Source organism: Eretmochelys imbricata, chromosome 14 (genome assembly GCF_965152235.1).
Source record: "Eretmochelys imbricata isolate rEreImb1 chromosome 14, rEreImb1.hap1, whole genome shotgun sequence".
Taxonomy (NCBI): Eukaryota; Metazoa; Chordata; order Testudines; family Cheloniidae; genus Eretmochelys; species Eretmochelys imbricata.
In genome coordinates this window covers 35,108,764-35,132,742 of record NC_135585.1, presented here as the reverse complement: position 1 = coordinate 35,132,742, position 23,979 = coordinate 35,108,764, and the positions used below count along the sequence as shown (strand labels likewise).

The following is a 23,979-nucleotide window of genomic DNA, read 5'->3' as shown; positions in this document are numbered from 1 at the left end:
GGATGGAGAATGTTACAGAGAACATTAGAAGGCCCTTGTATAAATGAGTGGGACAGCCTCAGCCAGACACCATGTGCAGTGCCTGTCACCCCACCTCAGACAGAAACTGTTAGCTGGGTCTTCCCTAGGAGAAAAGGTGGGTTTTGAAGGTGGGTCTGAGCCAACATGTTAAAAGCCTAGTGTAGGGAGAAAGATTTACACTGTAAGAGGTGGTAGCTGGATGGGGTTATCCCTGGATAGCTCCCTGGGATCTGATTTGGTTTCTGTGTTACAGGAACTTTGCTACAAACTACTAATGATGTAGCTAATAACACACCCTGCCCCTGCCCCTGCCTGAAGCTGACGGTGTGACCCAGGCACCTTAGGCCAAGGGGCAATTTAAGTGGGCCAGGAACATCCTCTCTGCCTTGATTTCCTTTTGCTGAAAAGCAGTCAGTGCCCAGAATGGCTTCTTGGCTGATAAAATACAAATGCTGAGCATTGTATTAACCCCTGTCATTTTATATAATCATTTCCTATCTCAGAAATAAAGAACTTCTTTCTTCCTGGTGGTTTGATTGCCATTTGTGGCCCAGCCCTATGAGAAACAGGGGCAGAATAAGAAGCAATGGTCTCAAGTTGCAGTGGGAAAGGTCTAGGTTGGATATTAGGAAACACTATTTCACTAGGAGGGTGGTGAAGCACTGGAATGCGTTACCTAGGGAGACAGTGGAATCTCCATCCTTAGAGGTTTTTAAGGCCCAGCTTGACAAAGCCCTGGCTGGGATGATTTAGTTGGTGTTGGTCCCAGTTTGAGCAGGGGATTGGACTAGATGACCTCCTGAGGCCTCTTCCAACCTTAATCTTCTATGATTCATACAGGAGTCAGCTGACATTTCTAGTGATGGGGTGAGTTGGAACCTGAGAGAAGAATGTCTTGGCAACTTCCTCAAGGCAGCACAACCAGCTTCACCAGCCTGTCCAGCTGAGTTGCGGCAGAAGCAGGAGAAGTGAATTAAAAGGTTGATAAAGCAAATCCCTCTCCCAACAGGCTGGCAGAGATGCCTCAGGCCCAGCAGCTGGGGCTGGAGCAATGAGGAGAGGCTGATAGGGGACTTCTCCTCTGCCAAGGGTTCTGCTGGACCAGGCGGTATCAGAGTCACTGATCAACTCAGGGTCACCTGTGACTGTCTATCCTCTGAGTCCAGAAAGGAACAGGCACATACCCAGGAGGAGATGAACACCTCATTATGATGGATTGGGAGTCAAATTGCCTCCCCCAGAAAATTGGTCTCTCTCCTACACAAATATACGCATTGGGACTCAGTGACCTGAGATTTAGGGCTTCACACCCATGACCCCAATCGGGATATCCGGGTGTTCCTGCACAGGCACCCGCACCCCCACGGACCTGTTGGGTCAGTCATTACACCTTTGAAGCAGCCAGATCATGTGAAAAGCCACATAGAACCAGACCCATTCTGAGCAGGGAGACAGCCCTGGTACGGCTGGCATTGCCAGGAGGTTTGAAAATCAAATTGAGTTTTTCAAAAGGGGATGGAAAAGACAGCAGAAAAGAGATTCCTGGTAACAGTCTGTGAATCAAATGCTAGAAAAGAGCAGAATCAAAGGAGCTGCTTTAGGGGATCCCCCCTGACACTGTCCCCAGGGCAACACATTCCCCTAGCAGCGCAGGGACAAGGCACAGGCAGGAACTGGCTTTTCCAATCTCTGCTCATCACCTTGTCCCAGGAAAGTCAGTCTGCCCTGGGGTGCTGTAGGGAATGGGTCTGGGCATGACTGGGAACCTCCCTCCCCACTTATTGCTCCTGCTGCCCCTTCCAGTCTCTCCCCATGTCTCCCTACTGCCCCCTCTCCCCTACCCTCAGATTGGGAGACTCGGTCCCTGGCCCGGTGCTGGGATGTTCGCTCTCCTGGAGCTGGCTCAGCTCCTGCAGGCGCTCAGGGGAGCAGAGTCAGGGTGGGGGGTGGAGTCAGGAAGGGCACCAGCTCTGGGACTTGCAGACTCCCATCCGAGAACAGAGCTGGGGTGAGGAGGGGCCGTTTGTGCAGTATCACTTTCCTGCCCAGCTCCAGCCCTTTCCCTCAGGTTTCTCCCCTCACCTGGAGTCTGCGGCTCAGGAGCTGGTGTCAGCAGAGCCCGGGTCTGCCCCACAGGCTGGTTCCAGCCCCCGGAGAGAGTCGCCCGGGCTGAGCAGAGAGGGGCGATAGGGAAGGGCTCTCCCTGCACAAACCCCACTGGGGAGCAGAGCTGCTCAGCCCGGGCTCTGACATGGTGCTTGGGTACATTGGGAGGGGTCATGGGTACTGAAGCACCATCTGACCCAGGAAGCTCAACTCTGCCCAGACTGAGCAGAGGTAATGCAAAAGCCGTCTCCTCTCCCTAAGCAATAGCCAGAGCCCTCTGATAGGGCAATCAAGCCCCCTCTCTGTGCTCACCTGGGAAAACGCAACACATGACTGATCTGACCAAAACACAGAGAAGCTTCCAAACCAAGTAAGACAGAGACAGGGTCCCAGAGAAACGTGCCCACTGCTGCCATCCATGGCTCCAGGCCACCCACTGGAGCCAGCTGCCCATCAGCCCTGAGATTGTTTTAATGTGGGGACCCTCTGAGAAAACATTCAGTCCCTCAGGTCTCATTTCCCCTGCTCCATCCAAGGTGGGGAGAGGCCCCTGTTAATCCGGGTGCACCTTCTGGGCTCTCTTGCTAACCATGGGCTGAGCTGACACCCAAACCCTCACCCAGCAGACAGTTACTGAGTAGCAGCTGGGGCTGGAAGCTGGGCAGATCAAAGCACAGCGGGGACCTTGGCCCAGGGGTTGAGTCTGGCTGGATTGTGGCGGCTAGGTGAGCCAATACTTCCAGGGTGCACTGTCATTACAGGGGTTGGGGTGGTGAAATCAAGTCCTTTGACCTTCCCCACAGTATTTTCTCCTGGTCTCCTAACCCCACTTGCTCCCAGCCTAACCTGTGGATCCTCCCAGCAGCTGCAGCAGCACAGTGTAGAGTCAGCAGTAGCAGGACAGTTGACAGATCTGTGTTGCAAGCATTGCTCTATACCCAGCTGACATCAGATCTCTACACCGCTCCGGCTTACCCCCACTAACACCTCACCCCAAAAGAAACATCCCAGAAAGGAACCTCGACACAGCAAGGCCAGCAAAAGGAGAGCAGATGTGGCATTTGTAGGGCCAGTCAGTGGTAGTGGAGGGGGAGAGGAGCTAGGGACAAGCGTCCAGAGACAGGCGGACAGATACGCCAAAGCTGAATTCCCCTGACATATGAGAAGATCAGCAAATGTGTTTTTCACTCCCCCCTCTGCTCATCGGGGCCTTATAGGCCATGTACGTTTGCTCATGTGCAATCAGGTGGCAGCTCCGGCTGAAGCTCCTCCCACACCCCAGACACTGATAGGGTTTCTCTCCCGTGTGAACTCTCTTATGCCTAATCAGGTCTGAGTTCACAGCGAAGCCCTTCCCACAGTCGAGGCACTGGTAGGGTCTCTCCCCTGTGTGGGTTCTTTGGTGCCTGTAGATGTCTGATCTCTCTCGGAAGCTCTTCCCGCACTCAGGACATTGAAAGGGCTTCTCCCCTGTGTGGGTTCTCTGGTGCCTCAGGAAATTCGAGCTGCGGCTGAAGCTCTGCCCGCACTCGGAGCAATTGTAGGGTTTCTCTCCCGTGTGGATTCTCTGGTGCCTCTTGATGTCAGCGGTACCAATGAACCTTTTCCCACAATCAGGGCAGATAAAGAGTTTCTCCCCCGTTTGGCTCCTGCTGTGCCGGAGCAGGTTGGAGTTGTGGCTGAAGCTTTGCCCACACTCAAGGCAACTGTAGGGTCTCTCTCCCGTGTGCGTTCTCTGGTGTACAATAAGGTCCGAGCTCTGCCCAAAGCATCTCCCACACGCAGTGCATGTGTATTTACTCTCTCTCATGTGGATTTTCGATTGGATTATAATTTCTTTCAGGTCCTGAAAACCTTCCCCAGGATCCTGACCCAGTGCCTCCACTAGGTGGCTTCTCTCCTCTATTTTTGGTCTACACTGACTGTGGGAAACATCCTCTTCAGATCTTGCCAATACCGACCCAAGTGGTTCCAGTTGCTCAGGACCTTCCTGCTGAGGGTTCCCACCCTCAGTCTCACTCACCGTCCGATGGCCTGCTGGGACAGAGAGAGAATCCAGACAGGAGTCACTCCCTGTGCTGTGGGAAAGGGAATAGGAAAGGGGAAAACAACCCAAAATAATTGTTAGGGCAATCGAAAAAATCAGGCTCTGAATCTTCCCCCCACCTTCTCCACAACCCTTCTCCAGAGGAGAGGATCCATTCTGCTTCCACCTCCCACCTGAACAGTCAGAAGCAAGGCAGGTACCACTAGAGGGCAGCCAGACTTGGTGCCTCATGCCGTGAGCGTTTAGCCACTGCTGGGAATGATCCAGACCAAGGTGAGCTCACAGGGCCCTTGTGGGAATCCCAATTTTTTATTTGTCTTAACATTTCTGTGTCAGAATAACTGATTCCTCACCTGTGCAAGTGCCCCTGGAGATCTCACTTTCCTCAGTACCCTGCAGACCTGGGAACCACGGTTCTTCCCCTTGCTCCAGCTGGGAGATCACAGCAGGTTTGGGAACTGCAAATCCTGCTATTGGGAAAGAAGACCAGGGATTGCTGTTGATACAGAGAATATTTGTTACAAAGAACTTTCCCTGATTTGAACCAAGCCTTTTTCTGTGCTGAGGGACATAGGATCTGGATGGATGGATGGAATCTAGGTCACAGAGACATTTTAGGGGAATCAGACACCTGCTGGGGGATGTGTTGTTCCCCTTGTAGGATGTTGTGACAGAATGTACCCCTGTGTTCACACCCTACACACTGTTGTAATATTTTTTGTACAAAATATGCCTTGTGAGGTATCATTTGAAAACTCATAATTTGCTGATCAGCACTGTCCTGGTAAAATGTGTGTGGCAACATTGTACGTAAGTTATAAGATTCCCCTGCATGGTGTTCTTAACACTTGTTCCAAACCCCACAGTTGGCAAACCAGTCTGTCCTAAACAAAGCAATGTGTGCTGTACTTAATTTTCATTGAAGCAGTAAACAGAGTCATCAAGCAGGGAACAAAGAAAACTCAAACAGGTAAGAAAAAAGCAGCAGGGAATATCCTTCCACATAGCCTTTTTGTCTCCTGGTGCCCAGCCGGAAATGTTTTTCAAAAGGGGGACTGAAACAATAAAAAGGAAGGACAATCACTGCAAGACCCATTCTCTCTCCCTATCACATTCTCTGCACCTAAAGAGACAAAGGAAGCATTTGTTGGACTCTAGAAGAAGGGTCTTGACCTACAGGGTTTGGTCACTAAGACTGCTGAAAACATGTGGGGAGAAACTTTGCTTGAATCTGATATAATTTGTTAAGTTACGTATTAGTAAATGTCCTATCTTTATTTTCCTTGTAACCATTTTATGCCTCATTACTGTCACTCACTTAAAAGCTCTCTCTTTGTAGTTAATAAACTTGTATTGTTGTTTTATCTAATCCAGTGTGTTTACATTGAAGTGTCTGGGAAATTCCATTTGGGGTGACAAGTCGTGTGTATATTACTCTTTTTAAAGGAATAATGGACATAATATAACTTGTATTGTCCAGGAGAGGGCTAGACAGTATAGGACACACCTTTCTGGGGTAAAAACTAAAACTGGGGGTATGTTGGGGTCATCCTATAGTACAACCCAGGCTGGTGAGAGCCAGCGTGTAACCCATGTGTGGCTGGCAGGCTGCAGTTTCTCTCTCTCTCTCACACACACACACAGAAGCTTGCATACTTGAGCAAGGCATTAAAAGGCAACCAGGTGGCAGAATGGAGTGACACAGCTGCTCATTAGTCCAGCTTCTATCCTGACATATCACAGGCACTGATACATTTCAAGGCAGAAAAGGAGGCTTCATGATTATCTAATCTGATCTCTTGCACAACAGAGGCCAGAGAATCTAACCCAGTGATCGCCATACACTAGGGGACTTGCTGACTTCAACACATCAGCATGACCAATCCCCTTGCCTCTTACTCAATCTCCAGAGATCAGCGCTCTCTCCAAATGAGAGATTTTATGCATTTTAGTGATTGTGAATCACAGACAGATAAATACAATCCCTTCTTCCCTCTTGAAAACTTGAGGGTAGGTTATCATCTCCATTGTGTCTCAGAATTTCCTGTCCCACAGGAGGTGTGGAGGGGCCAGTCCTTCTCACGTGGTCTCTGGGAACTAGAGGGTCTGAACCTCCTGAGATTTAAGGCAGACTCTTCACCAGGGAATGTTGGAAGAAACGAACCCTCCCATCAGTTCAGCTGAACCAGTAGCAGCTGTAGTGTAGACAAGGTTCTGCCGGTTTCATTGCTTTTCATCTCCAAACTTGTGAAACTAGCTGGAAAAGAATCAAAGAATCAAAGAAAAATCCAGAACAGAAGCAAAACCTGGGCACTTTAGAGGCCCTACAATTTCTAATACCTGAGGGGACAGGAATCCTTATCCAGTGAGGTCACGGTCTCATAGTTCTCCTTCATGATGTCCCTGTAGAGGGCTCTCTGACCCAGGTCCAGCAGAGCACATTCTTCCTCAGTGAAATACACAGCCACCTCCTCAAAGGTCATCAATTCCGCTGCAGCCATGTCACTTCCCCATCCCCTGGGAGGATGGAACGATCTGGAGTGTAATGTGGATGTTGTTCTGCAGCCTGTCACAGCGACAAGGGAAAAGAGGATGATTTCAGAAGGGGCGTTAGTCTATTTCACAACGTGATCCCCCCGGATCTCTCCCTGCAGACAGAACATCTCATCACTGCGATGCTGGGAAAGTGTTTGGACACTTTAGTTACAGCGTAAACCTGGTGCCTCCCACCAGGACACAAACAGTCACAATTTCTGAGGGACCCCTAGAAAAGAGCTGACTCAAAAGAGACTCTTTCAGGGATTCTAATGTTTCTGATGTTGACATTTCAGTCATCACCAGTAGCCTCCGAGTCAGCACCACTGACATGCATAGGGCAGGTTGCAGCTCAGAGTCTTTGTCTCAGGCACTCTGCAAACTCAGAGCAATGCATCTGCATCAGTCACACTCGGGTCACATTTTACAGATTTTCTTTGCCACTAGGACACCTAACGACCTGGTTGTGTGGGGTTTGTTGGGGGAGAGGGGTTATGAAACCTGAGACACCTCTCCATGTTCCATCCCCAACTAATGCTTTGCACACACACACCTGGGGGGATGTGCCCCACATTTTTGAAAATACGGCTCCAGTGAAAACTTTTCTGCTCTCTAGTCTTCCAGTTGTTTCCCAAGAGACTCTGAATTCCTCACAAAGTAAATGTTTCGTTTCAAAAGCCAGTTATATTTGCTAAGTGACAGCCTCCTGGTCTGTCCCACAAAATCCAAGGCCTGGAGAGCCAGGACATGTAATGTCAAAGAGATCATAAGTCCTACATCAGCACCAAAAGACTAGATTGCGGATGAGCACTGCCAGGGCACACCCTCGCCCGTGCAGACCCTAATCAGCAAATCTCTCTGATTCTGTTTGATGTAAAGGGGGATGCAACGTTATCATCACATGTGAGAGGAGCGCTGATCATTGTGCAGGCTGTAACTGTCAGCCCCACTTGGGCTGGGGACCCCAGACAACAGTTTTCTCTCCCAAACCAGAAGTTCCTGCATTTCAAACTGGGGACTGGGCAGGCAGGGGAATAGAGATGGGATTTTGTATCACGGTTTTGATGATAAGGGAGAAAAGGGGTAAAATCCGAGGGGATTTTAGCTCATTCTTTTATAAATAACTAGAAAGTGCTAATTTCTCTCCCCTCATGTCAATGGGGAAGGGACCAGTGATTGGCTTTTATCTCAATATTTAATAACGGAAGAGAAAAGGGGAAAGATCTGTGGGGTTTTACATCTACATCTGATAACTGGAAAAACTGAGTCCTTATCTCCTACTAATTGTGTTGGACAGTGCATTTATCGTACAGCAAACACCATGCGGTACTTTATCTTTGCAACTGAATGGTTACTTAAAAGTCCAGGAAGTATAAAACTTAAAAGGAAGAGAGGGATGAGTTTTTGTGAGGTGAGCTTGTGATTACCATGTGGAGACGATCATGGAGCGGTGGTACTGTGGATGGGCTCTCTGAGGAACAGGTGTAAGTTGGAGATTTCTGCTTGAAGGTTGTGTGCTGACGTCTTAAAAACAAGGAAGGCACTGAGAAGTTATCCCTGGTGCTGGTACAGATAAGCACAGACCAACGACATTTTCTTTGCTACAATGTCATTTCTGATTTTTTTAAAATTATATGAAGTTTGTGTTGGAGGTGGATCAGTGACTAAAGATTTTAAGCCAGAAGGACCATTACGGTCATCTAGCCTCCCTTCCTGTATAATGCAAGCCAGAGAATTTCAGAGAGCCGAGCTTCTGTTTGAGCTAAAGCATAGCTTTCAAAAACAGAGATATCAGTGATACCCAGCACTGTACATCCATAGCTCTCAGAGTGCTCAAAGTGTGGTATCATTATGCCCATTCCACACATGGGAAAACTGAGGCACAGAGCAGCAAAGGGACTCCACGGGGTTAGGGCACCACTCTCTCAAATTTAGTCCAGCTGCCCTCTTACCCACTGGGGGGCTGCAAACATACCCAACCCCAACGGACAGGAGCAACAGGAACAGCCGCTGTGGGGTGAGTGCAGGACAGGCTTACTCTGTAAATCCCCTCCACACACGCATGCAGGCAGGCACACACCCACCCACCAGGCACCGGACCCGTCCCACTTTAGCCATGTTGGGAAGTAAGGGAGCTGCTGAGGCTGGGCCCCCAATTTCAGACACCCTGTGCCGGATTTTCAGATGCGCTGAGCACCCACTACTCAAACGGAGGGTATGGGGTCTTAGCGGCTCTGGAACCGGACTCAATTCTGGCTCCTAAGAGCTGAGACACCCAAAATCTTTAAAAAACCTGGCGGACTTGCGAATGTCTATGCATGCCGGGATTGTCAGAGGTCCTAGGCTTCGGCCACTCCCATTGGCTCCTGAGGGAACGCCAGGTGCCCCCAGCTCTGAAAACCAGCTTTCCAGTTAGCTGCCTCCACCATCATCACTGCGTTTGCCACTGAAAGAACACTGCGGTGAGAGGGGCTCCATTCCCCTCAGTACAGACACGCCACAATCAGCTCAGCAAGGAGCCTGTGTCTGGACTTACCCCAAGAAGAGACCCAAATCCCTAGGCCGTTTTGAGTCTCTGAGATGTGTCTGGAAGGATCCACGAATCGTCCTTTAACACTGTGCTCTTCTTAACTCCAGTCTCCTCAGGAGCCCCGGACCCTGTCCTGTTGCTCTGCTGAAGGACTGACTCCTGCATGGGGCTTTAGTGCATTTTACACTGTGATTTGCCACAGCTTGCTTTGCTGCAGAGAGACCCTGAAGAGTCTGGGGTATCAGAAAAACGCCGGGTCGCTTTATCACAGGGAAAACCCAACAGGACTAGCAGAGTGTCTGAACCAAACTCTGGAAAAGAGCAGGACCAAAGGAGCTGCTTTGCGGGCTCCCCCTGACACTGTCCCCAGGGCAGCACATCCCCCCAGCAGCGCGGGGACCAGGCAGAGGCAGAAACTGGCTTTTCCCCTCTCTGCGCCTCCCCTTGTCCCAGGAAAGTCAATCTGCCCGGGGTGCTGCAAGGAACGGGGCTGGGCAGGGCTGGGAGCCGGGAACCTCCCTCCCCACTGACTGCTCCTGTCTCCCTCCTGCCCCCCCTCCCCTCGGGCTGGGAGACTCGGTCCCTGGCCCGGCCCAGGCCGGTCGCTCCCCCGGCGCTGGCTCGGCTCCTGCAGTCGCTCAGGGGGGCAGAGCAGGGGTGGGGGGCGGGGGGCAGCAGCTCTGGGACTCGCAGACCCCCGCCCCCCCCGGGAGCAGAGCTGGGGCGAGGACGGGCCGTTGGTGCAGAGTCACTTTCCCCCCCGGCCCCGGCCCTGGCCCTTTCCCCGGGTCTCTCCCCTCACCTGCAGGCTCCGGCTCAGGGGCTGGTGTCGCCAGAGCCCGGGGCTGGGTCCAGCCCCCGCAGAAAGCCCCCATCCAGGGTGCAGTGGCAGCAGCAACGCTGATGACCGTCTGACCCAGGAAGCTCAACACCGCACATGCTGAACAGCGAGACCGAGAGAGCAGCCTCCTCTCCCGGATCCCTAAACAGAGCCCTCCGGTGGCCACAGCTGATGAACCCCCACAGAAACATGACACTGAGATCCAGCCAGTTCCTTCATAACGGAGAGAAAACTCCAGAGTGAATAAACCAGAGACAGAGCCACAGAGAAACGTGCCCTGTAGGACCCCAGCCTCTTTTGCTGCAGAATATGGGAGGAGTGTCAGGAAGAGAAAGGATGGTCTCCTGGTTATGAAAGTTGATTGGAGAACTGGATTCTTTACCTGCCTCTGCCACAATCCTGTGCAATGCTGGGCAAGTCACTTAAACCAAGCATGTCACAGCTGGCCATGAGGTGTGTGCCTCACTTTCTGGGTGCCCAACACGAGACACTTGGGGCCAGATTTGCAGGGGGTGCTGCTGAGCATTTACAACCACAGCTGACCTACTGGAACTCTGCTCTGAATATGGAAAGTGCTAAGTGCTCTGGAACACTAGGCCCTGAGTGTCTCCAGCTGGGTACCCACAACCAGAGGACACTTCTGACCATTTTGGCCTTAATCACTCTGTACCTCAGTTTCCAGTCTGCAATCTGGAGATTATGATGCCATGTCCCCTTCCACAGGTGCTGTGAAGATAAATGTATTAATGTTTGTGAAGCACTCAGATGTGTCATGGGAAACACCCAGGAGGAAATTAATAATTTTGTATTCAGTACAGGGTTTGGATTTGAATGATAATAAGTCCATGATAATTAACGAATTGATTGTAAATCAATAATATTATGAGAATAATCATTTATTCATTGGTGATCCCTGAATATTTTAATTATACTAACATATAATTATTCTCCATTAATCTCTGTGGGGTAGCACATAAGCCCATAAAGGTGCTGTAGCATCTTGATTGCCAGTGAACAGTCAGGTTTTTTCATTCACATAGGGGAAGGAACTGATCATAGTCATGCATAGTTGGGTAATGGGGTCTGTCACAATGAGCACCCCTCATTTGCATGCCAGCCAATATATAAGAGGGCAGCAGGAGTGGCAGGGACTGAAGTGAACTGAGCCATTCCAGAATGGAGCCATGGCAGGTGCCCAGGCAGGAAGAAGATAGCTCAGGCTCATTGGAGAAAATGGCCCCTATGCAGAAGGATGCACCCAAAGCCCAAGTGGAGGATGCTCCAGCCTCAGGAAGGGCAACAGGAGACAATAGATCCAGCAAGGAGCAGCCTGTTGAAGAAATGCTACCACTCCCTGTATGTCTCCAGAATCCTGCACCAGCTGCACCAGGGCAAGGTGCATATGTCAGGCAAGACCAGAAAACCGATGAAATCCTTTGTGAGTGACCTCTACAGCTAGGTGTCCACAGAGGCCGAGCAGCTGAGGCTGAAAAGCCAACTCCCCGCCATTGGGTCATCGCAGATTCAAGCCACTCTGGAGCTGGTGATGCCGGAGCAGCTGGCCAAGCACTCCGCTGTTCCCATCTGCAGGCAGTCCTCCTAGAGGCATGTCCTTCCCCTTCTCCCTGTGTGCCATCCTGGCTGGGAAAAAGAGTGAGAACAAGAGAGGAGAAGGGAGAGAGGAGCAAATCCCCGCCTGAGAGAGATCTTGTCACCTGTCCGCCTGGCTGAAGAACTGACCTTGCCCTGAAACCTGCATAGCTGCTCCTTGCCCAGGGGACAACTTTGCACACAACAACTCCTCAGATAAGAGTGAGTTTAGAGGCTGAATTAAAGAAGAGAGACATTTAATTTGGGAAAACAAGATCCTGTATGGGAGAGAATTTTCCTCATTTAGAAGAAGAAACTAGTGTGATCCACTGAATCAGCCAGAAACTTTTGTGTGACACGAACAACAGGGGAAGGAGCAGAGAGATTTGAACTGGGTAGATTGTATGCAAAGTGCCATATCCTAATTCAAAGTATTTAACACCATGCAGTAGCAATACATCAGGCCATAAGGCAACAATATTTTGCTGTTGCATGTTTCATTTATCTCTGGGGTGAATTGTGCTTTGGGATTTCATTTAAAATGCTTGAGAATCAGAGTTGTGGGTTTCTGCTACCTTTTGTACTAGCTTTTCCTTGTAAAATAAAAAAACAATCACTCAGCAGCATGAGGGCTGAAACCTCCTAAAGGGCTTTTACCACAGAGACCTCTGACTGGCCTAATCAGGGAATGTTAGGCTTTTAAAGCTCCAGCTCCTGAAGCTGTAGGAGCTGTTTCATAGAATATCAGGGTTGGAAGGGACCTCATCTAGTCCAACCCCCTGCACAAAGCAGGACTAATCCTCAATTTTTGCCCCAGATCCCTAAATGGCCCCCTCAAGGATTGAGCTTACAACTCTGGGTTTAGCAGGCCAATGCTCAACCACTGAGCTATCCCTCCCCCACATTAAATCCCTACAGACTTAATAAGCTAGTTTAAAATTAACTGACAAAAATGGAGGCTGTGGAGTGTCTGCAGATGGTCCTGAAGGGGGTGAGGGTGGGAAGCTGAATGGGGCTAAGCCAGAATGACACCAACACCTGCCAAGCTACAGATCTGACCTTGCCACTAAGGTGCTGCAAAAGGCTGTACTGAACCTGTTCGATCACAGGCTTGTTTACCCAGCTCAGCTGCATGCCACACACACACACACACACACACAACTTTCCTTGATAAGTCCCTAAGGAGCTGTGCCAGCATTTCAGCCATCGTACAATTATTTTATTTTGATTTATAAAGTTTCCCTTGAGAGCTTTCTCAAACCACATATGGCTGCAGTTTAAAATCAAAAAGTACAAAACAGAAGGATACCCATCAACTACAAAAAGGTTCCTGCTACTGGATTAACTCAAGTACCTTTCCAACCATTTCCCCCTTTAAGTTTAATGGATTTTTCCTCTTTACACTGCAAGATACTTTTGTCTTCTTTAACGCTGTAAAATAATACTTGGGAGTCCAATCCTTCCAACAAGCTCTAGAAAATATTCAAGAGGTCCCCAGGAGAAAGTCTTTTTTCTATTTATCTATTTTCTCCATACACATCCCTCTATCTGTCGGCTTAAACATTTCCATACTGACCATAACCGTTGTATGTAAGAAAGCAGTATCAAGCATCCAGCTGCATGAGGTATTTGTGTGCTCCCTCTGGCACGTCCAGATTCTGCAGAATCTAAGCTTTGATTTGTTAGGGGAAGGGAACATTCCAAACGCGAGGTAAGTCTGGTTCAGTGGTGTCTGCAGAAAGACCCGCCCCCTTTCCTCTTGCGGTGGGGTTTAAGCTAAATCCCTATGGCACTGTACATGCCAGCCCAACTGAGTCATTGTTCGTTCTTGTAGCAGAGGGGATGGGGGGAAAGGGAGTGATGGCTGCGTGAACTGCTGCAGCGGAGGACATGCTGAGGGAAGACAGGAGGAGAAATACAGAGACAGGAGAGGGACACCTGGAAAGAAGGGTGGGGAAGACACCCAAAGGGTGGGAAAAAGCAGCAGATTTTACCAGGAAGTGATGGCGCAAGTGACTAATGGTGGTCATTAAAAGTATCAGGATCGGCTTTCAGAGATGCTGAGACTCCAGTTGAGGGGAATGCAGCATCCTAACCCTGCCCATTCTCCCCCTGCTTTGAGCAGGGGGTTGGACTAGATGACCTCCTGAGGTCCCTTCCAACCCTGATATTTTATGATTCCTTATTCCCCAGTCTCCAGACACTCACTCAATACCCCTAGCAGCCAGCTGCCCCCCTCTGCTTCCCATCACCTCCAATCCTGCCCTCTGGGTGCCTTGGGAAATCCCAGCCATAATGCCCTCCTCTTGTACTGCTCCTGAGGCTGGCGGCCTGGGGAAGCGGTTAAGGGGATGGGGGATCTTTCAGTCCAGGGAGATGGAGACATTCTCCCTCCCTGCACTGTCCTGGCAGGAGGCAGAGGAGCTTGGTGGCTTGGCAGACAGGTCAGCAGCACTTAAAAGGGGCTGGCTGAGGTCTCCCCTGCCCTGCCTGGGGTTTGCCAGACCAGGCGTAAGCTGAGGGTCACTGATCAGTTTGGGGCTGGTTATGGCTGCCTCCTCACCCCACAGCTGGGCAGCCGGGTACTCTCGAGCCCAGTTCCACGCCCGCCCACTGGAATCGATGAATGTATGGTTCATTTCTGCCATCCAGTCGGGGGGCTCGGAGAGCATCTCTGCCTCATGGACCCTCTCATGCCTCGTGAGGCTAGAGAGCTGAGTGAAGCTTTTGCTGCACGTGGAGCATTTAAATGGTTTCAGGTCCGTGTGGGTGATCTGGTGCCTAGCCAGGATGGAGCGCTTGACAAAGCTCTTCCCACACTGGGTGCATTTATGGGGCTTCTCGGCTGTGTGATGTTTGAGGTGCGCCTGGAGATTTGATCTCTGAGTGAAGTGTTTACCACACTCTTCACATGTGTAGGGCTTCCCCCCTGCATGGCTAATCTGGTGGAGGAGCAGCCCTGAGCTCTGAAGAAAGCATTTCCCACAATCCGGGCAGACGCTGGGTTTCTCATCTGCATGGATTCTCTGGTGCTCAGAAAGAGCTGAGCTCACCCCAAAACTTTTCCCGCAGTCGGAGCACTGGTAGCATTTCTGCCCTCTGCGGATTCTCTGATGTGTGGCAAGGCCTCTGCTGTCCCTGAACCTTCTCCAGCGGTCAGGGCATTTGTAGAGCTTCTCGTCTGACGGGAGTCTCTGATGTGCAAGAAGGGGGGAGCTTTCCAGCTCCTCCTCCTTTGCATGCACGCGCTGGTGTCTAGCTAAATGGGACCTCACGCTGAAGCTCTTCCTGCAGTCCGGGCACTCATAAGGCCTCTCTCCCGTGTGGGTCCGGTGGTGCCTCGTGAGGTCTGAGTTGTTACTGAAGCATTTCCCGCAGTCCGGGCATTTATAGGGTCTCTCTCCTGTGTGGATTCTCCGATGGTGAATAAAGTTTGAGCTCTCGCTGAAGCTTTTCCCACAGTCCAGGCACTTGTAGGGTCTCTCTCCCGTGTGCAGTCTCTGGTGGGTGATCAGGTGTGAGCTCACGCTGAAGCTCTTCCCACAGTCACTGCATTTGTAGGGCTTCTCTCCCGTGTGCAGCCTTTGGTGTCTAACAAGGGCTGATTTCTGGGTAAAACTTTTCTCACAGTCGGCGCATTTATTGGGCCTCTCTCCGGGGTGGATGGTCTGCTGAACACTAAGTTCTGAACTCTGTCTACAGCTTTTCCAAGACACAGTGTGTGTATCTCCATTTTCACCTCCTTTCCCTTCTCTCTGACAAGCCGAGAAGTCTTCTGGTTTCTCGAGTCCTTCTCCACAGCAAGTGGGTTTTCCCTCTCCCTTCCCTGGCTGGTTTTTCTGATGCTTCTCCAGCCTGCGCTGACTCTCACAGGCTTCTCCCTGCTCACGACTCTGGGAAACATCCCCTTCAGCTCTTCCCAATAACATCCCAGGCGGTTCCACTTGCTTGGGACCTTCCTGCTGAGGGGTCTCCTCCTTGTTCTCACTCACCGTCCTGTCACCTGCTGGGACAGAAAGAGAATCCAGACAGGAGTCATTCCCTGTGCTGGGGAGACAGAGAACCTCAGAGAGGGGAACAAGAAGTGGGGGAACAAACTCAAATAACAAATGGAGAGATTGGAACATCAGGAAATGAATCCCCTGGAGGAAATGGGGGAAAGGACAAGTTCCCACCCAAACACTCCAGCTGTCAGGCAGTGTGGATGGGAAGCTATGATGAGTGACATCTGCGATGAGGATACGACCCTTGTGGGGGACAGTCCTGGGGAAGGCAGAACTGGGGAAACACATGGGGTGTTGGTGGGAATCCCTCATTTTTACTTTACTCGCTGATGGCTACCAAGTTAGTTTAACCTCACCTGAAATCTCCTGTTCTTCACAGCCCTGGATATCTGGGACCCATGGCTCTTCCCCTTGTTCCATCTGAGGGCTCACATTGGAGTTGTCAATGAGTAATCCTGCTCAGGAGAAAACACACAAACAACTGAGATCAGGGTTTATTCCATTTCCTTACAATAAAGTGTTACATGGGGTTTTAACCCAGCCTTATTCCATGCTGAAGGGCATGGGATCCGAACAGATGGGAACCTGGTCACGGAGACCCTTTGTGAGAGACAGATGCCCTGTTGTTCCCCTTGTAGATTTTAAGGCCTGTGTCGCAGGGCAGAGGTATAACACCTTTGGATGCCCTGCTAAAGACCCAGCTTCCCCCTTCTTCCCTGAAGGGCAGCCGGGTACATGGGTCAAGGAACTATCAACCCCCTACAGGCCAAAGTGGATGCTATCCAAAAGTGGCCTGTCCCAAAATCAAAGAAACAGGTTCAATCCTTCTTAGGCTTGGCTGGTTATTACAGGCGATTTGTACAGCAATACAGCCAAATCACCGCCCCACTGACAAACCTAACCAAAAAGAAACGGCCAAATGCCATTCAGTGGACCAAAAAGTGTTAGAAGACCTTTAACCAGCTTAAAGCGACACTCATGTCTGACCCTGTACTAAGGGCCCCAGACTTTGACAAACCATTCCTAGTAACCACAGATGCGTCCGAGCGCGGTGTGGGAGCAGTTTTAATGCAGGAAGGACCGGATCAAGAATTCCACCCTGCAGTGTTTCTCAACAAGAAGCTGTCAGAGAGGAAAAGCAACTGGTCAGTCAGTGGGAAAAAATGTTACGTCATTGTCTACGCTCTGGAAAAGCTACGCCCATATGTTTGGAGACGGCGTTTCCACCTGCAAACCAACCATGCTGCGCTACAGTGGCTTCATACTGCCAAGGGAAATAACAACAAAAAAAACTTATTCAGTGGAGTTTAGCTCTCCAAGATTTTGATTTCGACATCCAACACATCTCAGGAGCTCCTAACAAAGTGGCTGATGCACTCTCCCGTGAAAGTTTCCCAGAATCAGCTGGTTAAAATAGTCCTTGAGATGTGGAAAATATTGTTAGTCTTTATATACTTGGTAGTATATTTAGAGGTGCATGTGTCTTATTAACTCTGTTTTCTCCTCGAGCTCCAGGAAGAAATCCCAGCCAGCGTTTCACCCTATCTGTGATTTGGGGGCATTATAAATACAAAGGGAAGGGTAAACACCTTTAAAATCCCTCCTGGCCAGAGGAAAAGCCCTTTCACCTGTAAAGGGTTAAGAAGCTAGGATAACCTCGCTGGCACCTGACCAAAATGACCAATGAGGAGACAAGATACTTTCAAAAGCTACAGGGAGGGAGAAACAAAGTCTCTCTCTGTCTGGGTGATGTTTTTGCCAGGAACAGAGCAGGAATGGAGTCTTAGAACTTAGTAAGTAATCTAGCTCGATATGCGTTAGATTCTGTTTGTTTAAATGGCTAAGAAAATAAGCTGTGCTGAATGGAATAGATATTCCAGGTTTTGTGTCTTTTTGTAACAAGGTTTTGCCTAGAGGGAGTCTCTGTTTTGAATCTAATTACCCTGTAAGGTATTTACCATCCTGATTTTATAGAGGTGATTCTTTTTACTTTTTCTTCAATTAAAATTCTTCTTTTAAGAACCTGATTGCTTTTTTCATTGTTCTTGAGATCCAAGGGTTTGGGTCTGTGTTCACCTATGCAAATTGGTGAGGATTTTTATCAAGCCTTCCCCAGGAAAGGGGGTGTAGGGTTTGGGGAGGATTTTGGGGGGAAAGACGTTTTCAAGCGGGCTCTTTCCCCGTTATATATCTGTTAGACGCTTGGTGGTGGCAGCGATAAAGTCCAAGGGCTAAAGGTAAAATAGTTTGCACCTTGGGGAAGTTTTAACCTAAGCTGGTAAAAATAAGCTTAGGGGGTTTTCACGCAGGTCCCCACATCTGTACCCTTGAGTTCAGAGTGGGGAAAGAACCTTGACAGGACAGTACAGCCACTGTAAATAAAAGAACACGGGTGAAGCACCTGCAAGAGGCACCTGTGACCCTTTCTTTTGCCAGCCCAAGCACAGGGACAAGGGGAAGGAAATTTGTGCCACCCTGTGACAGCTAAAAGGAATCATTATGGTCACTTTGTCTGACGTTAGAGGAAGGGAACCAAAAGAGCATTCTAAAGCACCCGCTACCTATGAAATACAGAGCTACCCCCCCTCCAGGTCCCACTGGTGCCATGAGGCTAGATTGGCTCAAGGCTTCCTGCCCACAAAAGAGAGAATCCCACTTTGTTTTCTGAGTGTGGATTTTTCATGTGTAAGCAGTGTCAGGATGAGCTCCACCCTGACATCTGGTGGTGAGGTGTGGCAAGTTGTGGAAAAGAACTTCAGGGGCCGATCTCATTTGCATAGGCACACCCACCACGCCTAGAATGAGACCATAGCTGCTCAAATGGTCACTTTGGCTGCTGTGGGATCCCCAGTGTCTCTGTTATTGGGGCAGGAAGAATAAATTGTTATTACCCTGATTATGGGAACTGTGCTTGGAACTGTACGTGGCATTTTGTTATGATGGAGGGATTCACCATCAACTAAGTAGCACTCGCTAGGCAAGGGTCATGGGTTCCAAAACTGTGTGAAAGGAGAGAGGCTGGGGACAAGTATTAATACTTGGTGGCATGGGCCCCTTGGTGAGGGCCTTACATGCTAATTGCACTTCCTCCTTTCTCCACTGTGGAATATCAGAGCTAATTTTGATTTCATTAGAAGTCTAGTTATAGGCTGCTGAGCTCACTTTGGGCTGACAGTGCACCAGCACTGGGGCTCCCCTACTACAAGCTGAATTCACCTAAGAGCTGAAATCATTGAGTGTTGTGTTAAGTAGTGGGGGAGCCTGAAGATATATTGTGGAGCAGTTTGTGGGACGGCTGGAGTGCCTTGCGGACCGGCTGGTGAAGCAGTTTGACGCGGAGCAGTTTGTGGATGGTAGGAGCTGCTTGTGGGCCGTGGAGCTGAGCGAAGGAGTTCGTGGGGCGGCTGGCGGAGCGGAGCTGAGCGAAGGAGTTCGTGGGGCGGCTGGCGGAGCGGAGCTGAGCGAAGAAGTTCGTGGGGCGGTCAGCTTCAGATCATGTAAGGTGCCTCTTACCCCCGTCCCATTTCCACCCAGGTTGGGAGGTAAAGCTCCGCAGATAAACTTTTGAACTCTGGGGCTGCCCTGACCAGGGACAGAGACTTTTTGGGGCATTGGACTTTTGGGACTTTGGGTGATTTGGGGTTGCTGGACTCAAGAACCAAAGGGAAAAGGGCATGCCCCAATTTGCTTGGGGTGGGTTTTTTTTTGCTCATGGGTTGTGTTATGAATCTTGGTGGTGGTGTTTCCCCAACATAATGCCACATTGTTTCTCTGTTATTAAAAGGCTTTTGCTACACTCAGACTATGTGCTTGCGAGAGGGGAAGTATTGCCTCTTGGAGGCGCCCAGCGGGGGTGGTATATATTTGTCCCAGGTCACTGGGTGGGGGCTCGAGCCGGTTTGCATTGTGTTATTGGAATGGATCCCCTAGATATTGAACCCGGCCCTTGTTGCTGCCAACTCTGACGGGCAGAAGGGTCACATATGCAAGTTCCTTAAAACCAGATGATCCCGGGTAAGGACGTGAATGTTAAGTAGCCTCTTGTTGCATTCTGCAGGCATAAGAGTTTTGCTCTGACAATTCTGTACAAGATCTCCCCTCCCTCCATTGTTCATAGACTTCAAGGCCGGAAGGGACCATTGTGATCATCTATATGATACAGACCAGAGACCTGCCCCACAATAATTCCTGTTTCAACTTGAGTATATATTTTAGGACAACATCCAACCTTGATTTAAAAGTAGTCAGTGATGGAGAATCCACCACGACCCTGAGTAAGTTGTTCCAATGGTTAATTCCCCTCACTGTTACAAACTTGCACCTTATTTGCAGGCTGAATTTGTCTAGCTACAAATTCCAGGCACTGGATCATGTTAGACCTTTGTCTGCTAAATTGAAGAGCCCTTAACTTATAAAAGATTTTTTTTCCCCATGAAGATACTTATAGACAGTGATCAAGTCATCCCTTCACCTTCTCTTTGCTAAGCTAAATCGATTGAGCTTTTGGAGCTCTCACTGTAAGGCAGGTTTTCCAATCCTTTAATCATTCTTAGGGTTCTCCTCTGAACCCTTTCCAATTTCTCAAAATCCTTCTAGAATTGTGGACACCAGAACTGGGCACAGAATTCCAGCAGTGGTCGCACCAGTGCCAAATAGAGAGGTAAAACAACCTCTCTACTCCGATGCACTATTCCTGTTTATACATCCAAGGATTACATTAACTTGTTTGGCTACAGTGTCACAGTTGGGCCCAGATCTGCAATTGGATTCTTAGGCACCTAAGAAGTCACTGGAACAGTACTGGTATTCACAAAACCTGAGTTAGGTGCAGCTGCTCCCAGTACAATGAACGGGGAGAAACAGGCGCCTTAGAATGGGATCCACAAAAGCCAGCATATTAGGCAGGGAGACATCTAAACTGGCCAGTATCAGATGCCAACAAGAGAGGTGCGTTTGAAGTCCTGCCCCTCCAATGCAGATAGGCCCCTGCAATGCAGGCTGCAGGGAGGCTTTTAGCTTGGCTTGCAATTCCCAGCTTGGAACTTGTCTCATGGAGTCAGGTGGCTCAGGCCCCCTAAGTTGTTTCTTGTGAGAAGGAGAGAGGTGCCTGCCCCACTCTGCATAAAATAGCCAGAGGAGCAGACTGTGGAGGCAGGGCTTGCCCTATAACTTTTAGGTTAGACATGTGGTTAGAGCTCTAAGTGGAGATTTGGGAGACCCAGGTTCAAGTCCCCCTTCTCTCAAAGGGGAGAAAGGCTTTGAACAAGGTGAGTGCTCCAACCACTGGGCTACCGGATAGTCTAACAGTCTGGGAACTAGTGTGGGGTTGAGATTCCTAGGAGAAGGGATTGCCCTGCATGCAGTTTGTCCTTCTCGTGTCAGAATTGATGTACTGCAATTTACTCTTACAGTGTATACAGACTGATTTCAAACTTAAGAGTATGTTGGTATAGCTCAAGTTCAGTGGCCACAGCACGTTACCTTGAGTCACCCATGTGTGATGAAAACCAGCTGGCTGGAAACCCTCATGGATAATCACTGATTTCTCCCCAACTGTGAAGCCAACCTGCAAGACTTCAGACAACTGCTACTGCTTGACAGAGGGGTCAGGCTGGTGTCAGAAGGGGATACTGGTGTCAGAAAAGGTGGCATCCAGAATAGGCATCCAGGCTGTTAGTGCAACTCTCTGTTCTGCTGTGATAACAAAACCACCCATCAGAAGTGTATCTGAGTCCAGAGGGATTAGAAATCCGGCTTGTACATGTAGCAGCATAATAATTAACAATATACACCCAGTGCTTAATCTGTAATGAAAGAGGTGCCGGGGCTCAAGCTGAGCAGCTGGAGAGTGGCGGCTGCTGGCTGGGCGCCCAGCTCTGAAAGCAGCACTGTTGCCAGAAGCAGCACAGAAGTAAGAGTGGCATGGGACAGTATTGCCACTCTTCCTTCTGTGCTGCTGGTGGCGGTGGCACTGCCTTCCGAGTTGGGCAACTGGAGAGCTGCAGCTGCTGGCCAGGAGCCCAGAGGTGTCAGGGCTATGAACTGCCAAGCCTCAAGGTGCCAGGGCTCAGCCCCGGCACAAATTAATCACTGCCTGCACAATTGTAAAAGACAGAAGTGACGATATGACAAATCTGCTTCACTAAAGATTTACCATAGGATTTTGGCCACGGGGAAGTTGTTGTCAGCATGCCAGATGACACAGTTATATTACAGGCTGTCAAACATGTGCACTTAAGATTGTAGGAAAAAACCCTGCAGCGTATAATACAAACATAGGAATTTCCAGACGGGATCAGACCCAGGTATGGACCTAGCCCAATATTCTGTCTCTCACAATGGCCAGCACCAGCTGCTTCAGAGGATGGTGTAGCAGATGTGGGAAAATATGCCCCCATATTAGGTCTTCTTCTGGTCTCTACTAGCCAGAAATTGGCTTCAGACCTGAAGTGTGATGTCCATGTAAATGTCCAATCCTTTTTTGAATCTTATTAAATTCTTGGCCTCAACAACTTCCTGAGACAATGAGTTCTGAGAAATAATATGTGACCATGTAATAAAACACAGTGTCCTAATGCTTAAGCAAAAGGGGGCAATTAAAGATGCACAAGGGGTCCCTTACCTGTGGCCTTTCCTGGCTTTCTCATGCTTGCCTGGAGTGATGGGGTGCCACCTAGGAGCTGGTGGCACGCTCAGTCCTGCAGCTCTCTCTCGCTCTCTTGCCGTCTTGCAATGATTACTCCCAGACCAGAATGCTCAGACCAACATTCCTCCTTTGTGGGGCTTATTTCGCTAACTCAAAAGTACACACCTTTAACCCTTCCAATCCATCCATCTTCTGTGAGCCCGGATGCTAATTCAGCCAGGCATCCTCTCCTAAACTCACAAGTTCACAGCCTCCTCCTGGGCCTGTGTAATCATTCAGGTAAGCTAACTGGCCCAGATTTAGGTGCCTACGTTCCAGTTACAGGTGCCACTTTTATACAACCTTGCTCTCACTGCACATCTAAATTACTGCTGTAAAAGTTCCCTAGCTGCCTAAGTTCCTGTTCTGGTCAAGCACACTGTTGCCTCCCTCTAGGCATCCGGACACTATCTCCCGTCTGAGCCCTAGCACGATCCCTGAACCAGGCTAAGCCAGGCAGGTGAATGCCTAACTTCCCTGCAAGGCCTGATCTGGCAGGTGTGCTCAGAGCATGCCTGGCAGCCAGGGCCCGTCCCAAACCCAGAGAAGGTGCCGACAGTATAACACAGAGCCCAGAAGTTAGCACTCAGCTGGGATGTGGGCCAAACAGGTTCAATTCCTCCCTCTGCATAAGGGGGGGAGGGGGGAGAGAAGAGGATCTGACCAGAGATCTGCATACACCCCCTTATTGCTCCTGCTGCCCCTTCCAGTCTCTTCCCCCGTCTCCCTGCTGCTCCCTCTCCCCACCCCTCGGGCTGGGAGACTCGGTCCCTGGCCCGGCCCGGCCCGGGCCGGTCGCTCCCCCGGCGCCGGCTCGGCTCCTGCAGGCGCTCAGGGGGGCAGAGCCGGGGCGGGTCAGGGAGGGCAGCAGCGCTGGGACTCGCAGACCCCCGCCCCCGGGAGCAGAACTGGGTCCCCCCCTCCGGCTGGACACAGAGGGCGGCAGGAAAGGGCTCTCCCCACACAGACCCCGCTGGGGCGGGGACAGGACGATCCGCTGCTCCGGCTGGAGCGACAGTGTCTGACCCAGGAAGTGCAGCCTCCCGCCCCGCCCCGCCCGTAGCAACAGCCGGGCCTTCTATCGACCGCAGCCAATGAGCTCCTGGGAGCAGAAGCGCTGCACGGGGGATCCGGCCGGACCCTTCTCTCCTGCCTGAGCAGAGAGAAACCTCCAGCGCGAACCAACCAGACAGAGCCCCAGAGAAACTGCCCCCTGCTGCCAGCCAGGGCTCGGGGCCGCCCCCGGGGCCAGGCGCCCATCAGCCCAGACCCCTTTGTCGTATCCCAAATCTCTTCTTTTCCTGTAAAATCCACCCCCAGGCAGAGAGCTCTGGCTCCTCCCTTGGGGCTGGGTACGTTGCTCCCCCGCATGCCCCAGCTGGAGGAAGCAGCGCCCCCTCCTGGCTGGTGTGGTGAGGTCTCCCCCTTTTCCAGTCTGTTTTAAGCCCTGCAGCTGGGCCAGGCTCTCAGTCTCCTGTGGGATCTGAGGAGGAGGCAGAGGCTGTGCTGGGTCTCATGGCTGGGGGTGATGTCAGGCTAGCCCTTTGTGTGCCCAGCACTGTGCCAACCCTGAACACTCCTGACACTTGTCCCTGGGGCTTAGTGCAGCAGCATGCATGA

The 23,979-nt window shown here is 50.5% G+C and overlaps 2 protein-coding genes across 15 annotated transcripts; both read right to left on the bottom strand.

Moving 5' to 3' along the window:
• Nucleotides 1–2,138: 2,138 nt before the first annotated feature.
• LOC144275321 (uncharacterized) lies at nt 2,139–10,187 on the bottom strand. 10 transcript variants are annotated; one of them, XM_077834544.1, is made up of 6 exons: nt 10,042–10,187; nt 9,246–9,550; nt 8,137–8,233; nt 6,515–6,740; nt 4,528–6,431; nt 2,139–4,205 (listed from the first exon to the last, which is right to left on the bottom strand). In XM_077834544.1, the coding sequence occupies exon 6, from the start codon at nt 3,935–3,937 to the stop codon at nt 3,296–3,298; it is 642 nt and encodes a 213-aa protein (XP_077690670.1). In that variant the 5' UTR covers nt 3,938–4,205; nt 4,528–6,431; nt 6,515–6,740; nt 8,137–8,233; nt 9,246–9,550; nt 10,042–10,187; the 3' UTR covers nt 2,139–3,295. The 10 variants fall into 10 exon arrangements, with proteins under 10 accessions (XP_077690670.1, XP_077690671.1, XP_077690680.1 ...); XM_077834545.1 differs by having other exon boundaries at nt 2,139–4,200; XM_077834554.1 differs by having other exon boundaries at nt 4,528–6,427.
• Nucleotides 10,188–10,739: 552 nt separating this feature from the next.
• On the bottom strand, nt 10,740–23,357 carry LOC144275307 (uncharacterized). 5 transcript variants are annotated; one of them, XM_077834521.1, is made up of 4 exons: nt 22,297–23,357; nt 21,156–21,368; nt 16,031–16,129; nt 10,740–15,676 (listed from the first exon to the last, which is right to left on the bottom strand). In XM_077834521.1, exons 3-4 carry the CDS (start codon nt 16,092–16,094, stop codon nt 14,034–14,036), a joined length of 1,707 nt encoding a protein of 568 aa, XP_077690647.1. In that variant the 5' UTR covers nt 16,095–16,129; nt 21,156–21,368; nt 22,297–23,357; the 3' UTR covers nt 10,740–14,033. The 5 variants fall into 5 exon arrangements, with proteins under 5 accessions (XP_077690647.1, XP_077690649.1, XP_077690645.1 ...); XM_077834523.1 differs by having other exon boundaries at nt 21,156–21,365; XM_077834524.1 differs by having other exon boundaries at nt 10,741–15,673.
• Nucleotides 23,358–23,979: the final 622 nt, after the last annotated feature.

What these genes read in the sequence shown, in the direction of transcription:
- LOC144275321 (XM_077834544.1), bottom strand. Translation starts at nt 3,937, where the DNA reads ATGAGAGAGAGTAAATACACATGCACTGCGTGTGGGAGATGCTTTGGG.
- LOC144275307 (XM_077834519.1), bottom strand. Translation starts at nt 22,321, where the DNA reads ATGAGAAAGCCAGGAAAGGCCACAG. An exon ending in AAAGCCAGGAAAGGCCACAG is followed by an intron (nt 16,130 to 22,296) that starts GTAAGGGACCCC and finishes TCTCCTGAGCAG; the next exon opens with GATTACTCATTGACAACTCC. An exon ending in TGAAGAACAGGAGATTTCAG is followed by an intron (nt 15,677 to 16,030) that starts GTGAGGTTAAAC and finishes TTTCTGTCCCAG; the next exon opens with CAGGTGACAGGACGGTGAGT.